Below are 12,459 nucleotides of genomic sequence, written 5' to 3'. Positions count from 1 at the left end.
AATTCGATTTATGTATTAAAAGTACTTAAATTTCTAATTGAGATGGTGGTATTAATCCCTAAGAAAAACCAGAGTCTTCTGTTGGTGTGTCAGTAAACATTAGCAATAAAGTGGAAGAAAATAGAAATATTTCTTTCTTCTTCACTTTCCAGTGCTCACCACAGAACCAGAATCATTGAGGCAGGCTTGGATATGATTTGCCAAATGTGCTGGGGAACCAAAGTGAGTCAAACTCAGAGCAGTACAGCAGCTCCGTGTACTCCTGTGTGTGCTGCTTGTATTTGTATAAGTTTGATTTTAATGGTCTTGCTTAGTTAAAACATTCTAGGGCTTAAGTTATTATTTAGTAAAATATGTGCTGTTAAGAAAATGCCCTTTCAAAATTGTGCCTTAGAAATAAATTATATTTTAACATAATTTTTCTACGTATTTTCTTATACCAGCTACAGCCTGAATTGAGCACTATATCAGAGGATGGGAAAGAATACTACCTGAGGATAGAAAGCACAGTTCCTATTATTTGTTCTGAATTTAGTGAGCTTGATCAAGAATGCAAAATCTCATTAAAACTGAAAACTATTGATCAAGGTAATATACTAACTTTTTTTTATCTTATTATTAGATTGCAAACAATAATGCTTTTTTTTCCTGTAGGAAAAGTCACTGGAGTGTACTCATATAATAAATCATGTTGCATGTTGACATCAAATTTTAGCCCAATCATATTACTAATACTCGGCCAAACTGACGATTGCCAAAGCAATTCACATTTCTTCTTCTTGGCTGAAAGCATACATTTAAAAAAAAGAAAAAAAATAGTGAATAATCTCCTCTTCGTCATCATCTTTTTCCTCTCGCTCCTCTTTTTTTCTCCTATTTTTTTTCTCAGTCTCCTGTTTATTCCTCTGTTGGCTTAGTTTACAGAAAACAAGGGAAAAACTGCTCTTTAAGATTTTTCAAATCATCCCCAATGAGAGGCATTTGATAAGTTACGTTAAAAGTTCAAGCTTATGAAATATAGATCTCATAATGCATCCTTCAAGTTTCTCTCCCTAACGTACGTTTATGTTTGGGATCTTGTGTCTTAAAATTCTTCTATTTCAATTACTGATTATATGGATGTTGTGATACATGGCCACATATGTGTCGATGGATAGAGTGAAGAAATCCTCCCACATAACAAGATAGAATATGCGAGGACAAACCATGCATAGCAGTGATTGGCTTGATTATGTTCTTTTTCCCACTGAGCCCCTGATGTAGAGATCAAAGCAAGTTACAGATACATAAAATATAACCTTTAAGAGAGATTACAATTTCATCGGCATACCACGTACATTTTCACCGTAGAACATTACATTGTCTTTAGTAAATATACCAAACACAAGGTATCTATAGACCTTCATGTCCATATTATAAATAATTAAATCAGAGAAACAAGAAGATAAAAAAGCCAGGAGAGAGAGAGAGAGAAAGAGAATCATTTGGAGTGATGCACTCAAGAAAAGAGATGGCTAAAGAGATAGAGGAATTAAGAGAGGTCATCTTAGGATTGTTAACAGTAAGCAGGCTCAGATAATACCTACCTACTCGCTCAGATTTCAGGAGCACCACGAGCAACATTATATTTTTAATTACAGCCTAGACATATTAAATTATACCCTCTCTCAGACTATTTGACACAATTCTACTTCAAGTTAGCTCTGGAAAGTGTATTATGCAAATATTACTATAGTTTATGGAGAGAACAGAAACAGGATGATGTTATTGATGTTTTCCAAAATCATGTTAGTCAAAGATTTCCTTCAGTTACAGGTATACTTTAAAATATATTTTCATGCTTTCAATTCTTTCAACAAGGCAAACATTGCTAAAATAATATAATAATAGCTTAAATATATTTCTACATTTTAGAAGTTTGCATGCATGTTCTTATTCTCTGAGAATTAAAAATGGCTTTTGTTTGTTGAAGAAAAAATTCTGGATTTCATTCTGGATACTCCTCATCTTGTCCTCTTTAAGTACACTAGCATTAAATCTTTACTTTCATAGGGAACCAGATGGTGTCTGAGTGTATTTCTAAACAGACTATGCTGCTTTCACAGGCTTAAAGAGAACAACCCCTCATGTATTGGCTTGAGGAATGGATGTTATGGGCTATATCTAAGCTAGAAATATTCTGTATTCACCTTAGAGAGTTGGTTAAGAGTTTGAATGTTTTTGTTATTTTTTATGTGCATGGGAAAAGTATATATTTCTAAAAAAATAGTTCAGTATGCCTATATCTGATTAATATAACTTCATACCTAAAAAATCTGTATGGAAGAAAAGAAGATAGAACATTTTTTAACAACTTTTTTCCTTTTTGATTCTTAGGAGGACTTTGGAATCATTAATTGGATATGATAGCATACTTCCTCTCAGGCCAATTTTGGGGGCAAATCTGTTCTTTTTGTTTAGTTATACAAATTCCTGGAGTTCTTTTCTCTTTTTTTGTTACCATTTCCTTTCCAAATTATTTTTTCTTTGTTATCGAAGCGAGGGAGCATGTCAAGGTTGTGACTATATTGGGACATTTGGGAGGTGAAAGAAGATAGCTTGTTACTGTTGTGAGATCATCTTCATTTGTTTTGATTTGTCTAGTTTTTGAGATGATAAGCCCTTTATCAATAATTAAAAGCCATTGCTACTATTCAACAATGGATGGAGCATGAACACATATGCTAAGAAATATTACAGAAGTATCTGGGCCCAAGGTACAAATCTTAGACAGAAAAAATCATGTTAGTATATATAATATGTAAAATTATAATATATGTAATATGTAAAAGAATAAATTTTATCTATTCTTTTTGAATTTCCTTCAGTTGCATACAGGTTTATAACCTAATTGAAAATTGTAATATGTATTTATGTGTACATATGTATATATTATAGTTGATTAATTCTTTGTAAAAATCAGGTAGATTCAATAGCTTTGGCTTAATTTAGACAAAATTTGCAACCATATGTTTAAGAAAGAGAAAATAATTTGAGAATAATCTTACAATTCAGTGTTTCATGTTAATTAATTTATTACATGCTTTGGTTAGTATATTCTCTTGGAAATTTTTAAACCTATTTTTTCATTAAATAGGTAGAGAGCACCTAGGCTTAAATTTGGCCCTGTCTTCCTGTCATGTGGACCTTCTCCAGACATCTTCCTGTGCTAATGGAACCTGTAGCCACACTTTTGTGTACTACACTGCTGTCACAGATTTTTCTCGAGATGGAGATAGAGTCACAAACATTGTAGTGCAACCAATAGTTAATGAGGATTTCCTGTGGAACAACTACATTCCAGACAGCATCCAGGTTGACAAATTACAAAACTAGTACTGCAAGTGAAGCTTTAAGAAGAAATGTGTATTTTATCATTATGTCTTATAAACTTTTTATGTAAAAAATTTTTTGGTAAATTAGTTTTTAAATGATTCAGTTTTCAATAACTATGATAAAAACAATAATTAATTGAAAGTTTGTTGAGATTGCTAAGCAATTTTTTATATGTCACTAAATATAATTAATGGTAATATTTACCATAAATATCTTTGCTTTTAAGATCAAAGTAAAGGATGTCCCAACTGCTTACTGCTATTCATTTACTGACCCACATATAATTACATTTGATGGCAGGTAATTTTCTGAAAGTTTCTTCTTTTAGTAGTTTTGTTTGCTTTGATTTTGTTGTTTTATTTTAAACAGTGTATTGTTTTATAATTTTTTAGTCCTAGTCACTGAAATTAGACAGAAAGGCATTACTGGCTTGTTTCAAGATACTAGTTTATTTGTGTAGAATTTTTTGCCTTAAAATCTAATTCTTAGTAAAAAACATGGATTATTTGCAAGGCTGAACTTGTAAAAATAAATATTATTACAAATGCAGAGAATCTTTTTTGCTAGACTCTTTAAATTTTTAATAATGATTAAATTATTTACTCTAAAGATGTTTATAGCATTTCCATATGATAATAAAACAATCTTTAAGTTTAGGCAAAATGATTAAACATATTAGAATTATTTTTAAAACTAATTACTCCTAAGTCTTGACAAGAATACTCAGGAAAAAAACTATTATAACTATTATGGATACCTGGATATTTGCCTCTGGAATTTAAAGTAAAATAGGCAAAAGACCAAAAAGTAATCTAAACTATTTTGTTATTAATACCTGCATAGAAAGATTTAAACTCAGTTATATCGTTCTGGGAGATTCATGGTTCTGAGATGTCTGTAAGGAAAATGATAAGAATGTCTTAGTGTTGCATCAACATTTTTTTCATGATGCAAATGGTTGTGGTTTGCTTAAAAAATTGTAATATGATAATTGTCAGTAAAATTATTCAATATATGGAAACTGTTCTATATATTGAGTTATACTCCAATGGTGTCAACAGGTGTTAAGAATCTGAAGGAACTGATCTAACGGGCAAGAATCCTTTACGGTTATAACTAAAAGCTTAGACATTTTAGTGGAAAAATTTCAAGAAAGCGCAGTAGTGATGAATGTAATCTGACAATTCAACAAGATTAATTATGCAACAACTAGGTGAAAAGCCAAGTTCTAAGTACTGGGGGTATGGCAGTGAACAAAACAAACACTCTCTACCCTCATGGAGCTGGCTTTTGCAAAGGGGAAGAGAGATATAAACACATTTAATAAGTAAAATATAAAGTGTATCTGAGGAAGATACTTTCTGTGAAGAAAACTAAATTGGGTGGAAAGGGAAGGCTGAAAAGAGGGGTTGGAATTTATATTAAAATAGAGTGGTTACGAAAAGCCATTTGGTGAGGGTGACATTTAACAAGTACTCAAAGATGAGGGAGATGCTCACGTGCATACACATATGGGGAGAAGACCATTGAGCCAGCCTGCCCTGCTCAAGGAGAGCAGCTTGACTGGAGTGGTGAAAGGGAAGAAAGGAGTAGTGGGAGAGATTGAGGTGTTTATGACTACTTTGTTTCCTTCAGTGCATACAACAAAATGATCGTGATACATAAAGCTGTTGCAAATCAATAACATACTATTGTGATATTTTACACGATTTTTTAATGCAATTGCCTTTTGTTAATGATAGGGTATATGATAATTTCAAGACTGGAACATTTGTGCTTTATAAGAGTATGTCACGTGATTCTGAAGTCCATGTACGTCAGTGGGACTGCGGAAGCCTTCACTATCCAGTGTCATGTAATTGTGGGTTTGTTGCCCAGGAAGGAGGTGATATAGTTACTTTTGATATGTGCAATGGTCAGCTACGTGAATCACAACCATATTTATTCGTAAAAAGCCAAGATGTAACCAGGAATATCAAGATAAGTGAATCTTACTTAGGAAGAAAAGTCACAGTATGTATGATTCTTTAACATTAAAAGTATTTTTCCTTTTTCTCCTTTCAGATAAACATCTCTATTAAATTAGGAGCTATCATTTTTCAACATTAGTTTGTTTAACAAAATAGCATTTGTATTAACCATCATCTTAGAAGGAATACATTTTTCTCACTTACCACACACAAATAGACACAACATCATTAAAACCATGTAAAATCTAAACTGCCTTCTTTAAGATTTCAGTATGACAACTTGGTGGATTATTCATTAAAATTACTTTTAACAACGTGTAATAAATAGTATATTAGACAGAGATGACAGACATAATTAAGTATGAATAGGAATAATCAACCAGTTTTTGAAATGAATACAGTGGTAGATAAGTGTAATAGAATATGAAGTCAGGAAACAAACCTAAGATTATATATTCACTAATATTTTTAATTCTTTTTCCTTTACTCCTGGCAGGCTAATATTTTTTTAAAGATTATACTTCATATCTGTGAGTAAACTATTTGTATTTTCAGGTCATAGCCACCTTCCATTCATCTTTCAAACAAGTAATTCCAAGTAAATCAAATTTAAATTTAAATAAAAGTATTAAAAATTTAAGTTTCTGTTTGTATAATATTTACTGAAGCGAAAAATCATTTTTGAAAATATGTTATATATTTGAATTCCATCACTGAAAACCAAAATGCAAATCAAAAATTAGGAAAATATTTGCTACGTATAAAACAGGTCAGATAGAAAATACTCATGCATCACTAATGTATAATCAGCACTCCGATTAAAATGAGCAAATAATATAAAAAACCTTTTCACAAAAGAAATCTGATATGTTCAAAGGTACAAAAACCAACAAAAATATGAAAACTTTAACCTCATTAGCAGTCAAATAGATAAATAAAGATTGAACATCTTTCACACAATATCAGGAAGCGTAGAGATAGTACATTTAGTAACAGTCTTTCCAGGGAACATATATATCATATATAACCTGCACCTATGTGTGCATTTTGCCAAGAAATTTTACTTCTGGAAATTTATTGTAAAAAAAATAGTTAACGATGTGCATACCCCCAATGATGTTTATTGTATCTTTCCTTGTAAGATGAAAAAGTCATAGTTAAGTGGTGATCAATAAACAGGTTTAACTAAAACTCTAAATATAATGATGTCATATAGTAGAACACTTTGTAGTCATGAAAATGCTGGAGTAGGTGTGTGTGTTTATTGACAGGCGAAGATATGCCCAAAATATAAAAGAGGCTTTTGAGGAATTTGCACAAAGATCTTAATATTAGCTACCTTAAGTTGGTTTGGAATGTAAAATTTGTTTTTAAAATAATTTAATGTAACTAACACGGACCATTTTTGTAAAAAGAGAAAAAAACGTTATTTTTAAATTTTAAGAAAATTAAAAGGGGAAAAACAACCAGAAGAGCAAACACAGTGGTGTATCTTCAGTGATTTTTAGAACAGATAGCTTCTCCACATACACAGTACATCAAAGTGGCTGGTCTGGAAGAGGTGATATTCCTGTGATGGGAGAGGTGGTTCACAGTTAGATTGCACAGGCTACTAGGGTCATTCAGCAAACTCTCCTTGCTCAGATTGCCAACTCCCCAAGCTACCTTCTAGTTATAATTTAGCTTCTGATTCTGTTTGTCTACTGGCAGCTAGAGAATGCTAATTAGCTGCGGGAACATGTACTCCTCTGAAATTATATTCATCTGTGTAAATTAATTATTTGGCAATCTAATTCTGTATTAAATAATTATTATCAGAAACATTACTTGGTAAACATCCTCCTCAATATTTGTAATGTATTAATTGTATAAATTATCTTATTTTTGTTTAAATTATTTAAAGAAAGAAGTTGCAAGCAATATATTTCAATAAAAAGATCAGTATGGTAATCAAATTTCAGGTCAGCAAAATGCAAAAACCCATATTTTGACATAGAATGTTAAGAGGAAAGTTGTAGTCAAGAAAATCAGTATTTTATTCTTTTTTTATATTGAGGGAATAACTATTTCTTATTTGTTAAATAATAGATTTTTCTTAATCCAGGTTGAATATTGCTTCAACATCTTTTATTTCTGTATTTGTTTCTGTTTTTCAGATCTGGTTTTCTTCTGGGGCATTTATCCGTGCTGATCTTGGTGAATGGGGCATGAGTCTAACGATCAGAGCCCCTAGTGTAGATTACAGAAACACTCTGGGACTTTGTGGAACCTTTGATGAAAATCCAGAAAATGATTTCCATGACAAAAATGGGATGCAAATTGATCAAAATTTTAACAATTATGTTGCTTTTATTAATGAATGGAGGTAAGACACTATTTTTCCACTTGCGATTATGTTAATATCAGACTTAAAACGGGTGGTGGCTCAACACTCTGCTTTTTTGCAACACATATTAGGAAAAAAATGTTTATGTACAAAATTACTATTCTTTCCTGTTTTCCCTCTGGAAGGATTTTACCAGGAAAAAGCATGTTTGACACACTGCCAGTTTCTATGACATCACCTGGAAAGCCATCCTATTGTAGCTGTTCACTGGACACTGCAGCGTATCCATCTTCCGAAGATCTGGACAGTGTTTCTCGATCAGAAATTGCCTTGGGTTGCAAAGACCTCAGTCATGTCAGCTTATCTTCTTTGATACCAGAACTAGATGTCACCTCCGAATATATTAATTCAGACACTCTTGTCAGAGAGATAAACAAGCATACATCTCCAGAAGAATATAATGTAAATTTCTTTCTGCAAGAAAAAAAACACATAAACCTGACTAAACTCGGCTTGAATGTACAAAAACATCCTGGAAATGAGAAACAAGATTCACTACAATATTTGGCCAATAAGAAATATACACAAGGCCGGGGAAGCCACAGCCAAGAAATGAGGTACAATCGACAAAACAGATGGAAACGGCAGAACTTTCATGAGTTTCCTCCTTTGTTTGCTTTCCCGAGTCTCGGCCAAACGGATCTGGAAGAACTTACTTATTTTTTCCCAGAGGACCATGCTGAGGATGTACAGCAAGAGTTTTTCCCCTCTTGGCCCACACCCTCTGGCCTCACCGAGTATAGCACCTTGACCCTCTGTCAGGAGACTCTAGCCAACTCCAGCATAGGAAGGCTGTGTCTTGCTTTTCTTGGCAAGAGACTAGACAGTGTTATAGAGATGTGTGTGAGGGATGTTCTGTTAAAAGATGATCTTAGTTGGGCAGAAGCAGGTGTGGCCCTTTTAGAAAATGAATGTGAAAAGAGGATTGTGGAGGAGGGGAAATATAACACAGAAGAGTATGGCACATCAATTGAAGACATTCTCTCAGTATTAAAATGCCCCAATTTATGCAGCGGCAATGGGCAGTGCATGGAATGGGGGTGTGCATGTTCCCCAAGCTCTAGTTCCTATGACTGCAGTGATTCCTATGGTAAGTAAGTACTCTCAAAGTTTGATATTGCATGTGATATTTCATTATAAAAATGCATTTGATCTTTATTTCACCCTCAGTATCCTAACAGTATTTATTCAGATTTTATAGAGAAAACCTCCAAATCATATTAATGAACACATTACTAACTTTCCAACAGCATCTCATCTTATTTGGAGTAAAAGCCAAAGTAACTTATAACAGCCTAGAAGGCACAGTGTGATCTGGCACTCAGTGGCTCTCTAAACTCATTCCCTGCTACTGTCACCCTGTTGTTCCACTCCAGCTCCTCTGAGCTGTCCTTTGAAAATGCCAAGATCATTTAACCTCAGGGCCTCTACACACAACTGGGCCCTCTACCTATAGAGAATCATTATTTTCCCAGAACTCAAATTTAGTATTTTTAAAGCACTGTGTTTATATTGTTGGCTAATTATACTGATGTGCTTAAAACTCTTTTTCTCTAATGCATCTATCTATACAGTATAAACTATTTTGTCTTAATATGTTAGACAAAGAAACTGTAAAAAGTTTTGTTTCCTTTAATAAGTAAACCAGTAACTCCTGATTTCCCTCCCATTATTACCATCTTGCTCTTTTCCACCTACAGCCTTTTCCTTCTTAGTAAATGCAAAGTTCATTCCTCACATTAAAAACTTGTAGTCATTTTTGCCTGTCCTTTTCCTTCATGCCTCAAGTTTAATTCATTAGCAGCAAATCCAGCTCCAGCTTCAAAGCATTTCATTTCTTTCCCTGCTACAACCATAGTCCAAGCCACCATTATTTCCCCCTCAGATTATCGTAGATTCTCCCAAAACTAAATTTCTGTGCAGCAGGTGACCCCACTGAAATGTGAGTGAGATCATATTGCTCCTGTGTTTATATAGCTCGAATGGCTCTCCATCTCCTTCAGAGTAAAGTCCACAATCCCTACCATGGCGTAGAAGACCCTAGCTAGTCTGAGGTTCCTCTCTCACTGAATTCATCTAGCATTCCTCCCCCAGCTCACTGCTTTTCAGCCACACTGGCAGCTTGGCTGTTCCTCAAAGGAGCCAGGCCTGCTCCCACCTCAGGGTCTTTGCACTCACTGCTCCCTCTCACCGGAGGATTCTCCCACCACAGATCTTTATGACTTACTTTCTTTACTTCTCTGTTCAAATGTCATACTGTCAGAAAATCCTCTGTGGTCATTCAAAATAGACTTGTTTTTCTTACACAATTCCATGGTCTTAATCTCCCTTAATATAGTTAATATAATTTTTTCTATATTCCTGAAAACAATTATGTAATATAATTTATATTTATCTTTTTATTTGTTTATTTTTTTATCCTCTCATCTAGAATGCAAATTACATGAAGGCAGAAACTTTTGTTTTGTTCATTACTACAACCCCAGTACCTAGAATAACAACAGATAAATGAAAATTACTAAACATTTGTTGAATTTGTGAAAGTATGGACTGAAGTAACCCAGGCTTTAAAAAAAATTTTCATCAAGATTTTTAAGGTTCTGAATACACGTGATTTTCTACCCTACTGCTAGTAGAGTTGTATTCACTTAGGTTTTCCCAGTAGTTAGGCAAGGGGTTTAATAATTTTTACACACTGCATATACCCATTTTGACAACCAGATGTTACTGATACAGATGACATTTTGAAATTTTAATACATTGCATTACTAACTACTATATTTTATTACAGAAATATTTTTTTCTATAACCCAGCTATATGGCACAAGCCAAAATGGCAAAACCAAAATGTACTTTATTGTAGTGGTAATTTCTTAATATTTGTCCTTAATTGATATAAAATATTATTAAACATTAGTGTAATCTGTGATTTTAGGACTGGTAGTGTTTGTAATATTATTATTGGTTTGATGGTAGATACCTCTTCTAATACCAGATTACTCTTAACATTTAATGGCTTAATTAGTGTTGTAAGCAGCATTATTAGGTATACTTTAAAATATTATTTTCCATATGCTTTTAATTTGGGGCTTGGAAATAATTAGTTTTTTTTTCTGAAATTAAATAAAATATGTAGTATTTGTTATATTTTTTTTCCAAAGACAAAGCTCCTGAAATTACAGAGCTTGGGAATGCTGGATTCTGTGATGTTCAAAAATATAATTGTATGATGGTGAGAGTTTTTGGCAAAGGCTTCAAAGAATTACCTTCAATTAAATGTGAAGTTACTAAGCTACAGGTATGTTAATTATAGAGTTCAGAAACAATAGAGTGTATGAGATACTCAGATTAATATTATCTTGGATTAATTTGGTCTATCAATTAGCAACATAAATCCAAACGATATTATATCTAGAAAGCTGAACAGGAAAATGATTAAGTTACATAATGTTGATGCTTCTTTGTTAACTTTATTAAAATATCTTATAAACTTTTTATTGAAGTATCGGCTCACTGTTTTCACTTATATTAAAAAGCTAAAAGAATATCAAGCTTGATTTATGTAAGCCTCTGTATTTCTTGAAGTGTAAAAACATAAAGAAGAGACATTGTTTTTAGCCAAGACATCTTGCATCAACTGGATATGAACATTTCCCTTTTACAAATCAAAAAATGAGGACTAATTGCATTTATTCTTTATATTTTCCTTACTAAGTATTTTAGACAGAAAAGACCCACGTTTAAAAAATAGTATTTATCTTTCTGAAGCCCACAGAAACAGACATGATCAGTTTGAACATTAGTATATCAAATTATACCTTATTTTTGATGATTATTTAAATGGTCTTCCTTGTCTTTATTCACATGGAAATTTTATTTTAAGGATGACTCTATGAATTTCAAAAGTATATGTGGGTAAGCTGAAAACTTAAGACAGCAAACCACATTATAATACTCTTCTTACTTTTTCTCTAAATTAATGAAGCCAAATGTGATTCTGAGATTGAGAATTTACAGGAGGAAATAGGTTTGTATGTGTCTTTATCAAGTAGTTAAACACAAGTATGCTAACTTCAGGATTTTATGGGTGGAGCCTTTCTAAGTAAGTAATGAAATATTTTAATCCCAATGAAGTAATAAGTCAAAATAGAAAGGTACATGTAAGTAATTTTAATATCACTTAAGAGAATAGACATTATATTAGTCATGGCAGAATAAATCATATGACATCACATGAAAACTAAGTGATGTGCCAGGAGCGAATTTTGTAGATTTATATTCTCTTGGAAAGCACATCTTGTACTTACCTTCAGATGCATTGTTTGTTGTGATTTACTCTCATACTACCTGCCACTTCCTGCAAACTTCTGATAAATACAGAGTAAAATCTGGAATCCTCTAACACACTATACAGAACTATATTAGTCCATTTTCACAGTGCTATAAAGATACTACCTGAGACTAGGTAATTTATAAAGAAAACAGGTTTAATTGGCTCACAGTTCCACATGGCTGGGAAGACCCCAGGAAACATAAAATCATGGCAGAAGGCAGACGGAGGCACCTTCTTCACAAGGTGGCAGGTGAGAGAGAGTTAAGAGGGATGCTGCCACTTTTAAACCATCGAGATCTCATGAGAATTTCCTTACTATCATGAGAGCAGCATGGGAGAAACTGCCCTCATGATCCAGTCAACTCCCACTATGTCCCTCCCTCGATCCTTGGGGA

General features: G+C 33.0%; 1 protein-coding gene across 8 annotated transcripts in view; it reads left to right on the top strand.

Moving 5' to 3' along the window:
• VWDE (von Willebrand factor D and EGF domains) overlaps positions 1-12,459 on the top strand; it is a 77,559-nt gene that overhangs the window by 30,039 nt on the left and 35,061 nt on the right. For all 8 annotated transcript variants that reach the window (XR_010158797.1, XM_009452668.5, XM_024357748.3 and 5 more), the window contains 7 exons: positions 444-588; positions 3,137-3,354; positions 3,602-3,675; positions 5,118-5,388; positions 7,502-7,710; positions 7,857-8,821; positions 10,893-11,029. Coding sequence is in view for 7 of the 8 variants with exons in the window: in XM_009452668.5 (XP_009450943.4) it covers positions 444-588; positions 3,137-3,354; positions 3,602-3,675; positions 5,118-5,388; positions 7,502-7,710; positions 7,857-8,821; positions 10,893-11,029 (2,019 nt within the window). In the remaining variant the exon portion in view is untranslated. The remainder of the gene's footprint in view (positions 1-443; positions 589-3,136; positions 3,355-3,601; positions 3,676-5,117; positions 5,389-7,501; positions 7,711-7,856; positions 8,822-10,892; positions 11,030-12,459) is intronic.

This window comes from Pan troglodytes, chromosome 6, assembly GCF_028858775.2.
Source record: "Pan troglodytes isolate AG18354 chromosome 6, NHGRI_mPanTro3-v2.0_pri, whole genome shotgun sequence".
In the NCBI taxonomy this organism is placed as follows: domain Eukaryota; kingdom Metazoa; phylum Chordata; class Mammalia; order Primates; family Hominidae; genus Pan; species Pan troglodytes.
The sequence above is the reverse complement of the archived record's forward strand: the minus strand, read 5'-3'. Positions and strand labels throughout refer to the sequence as shown.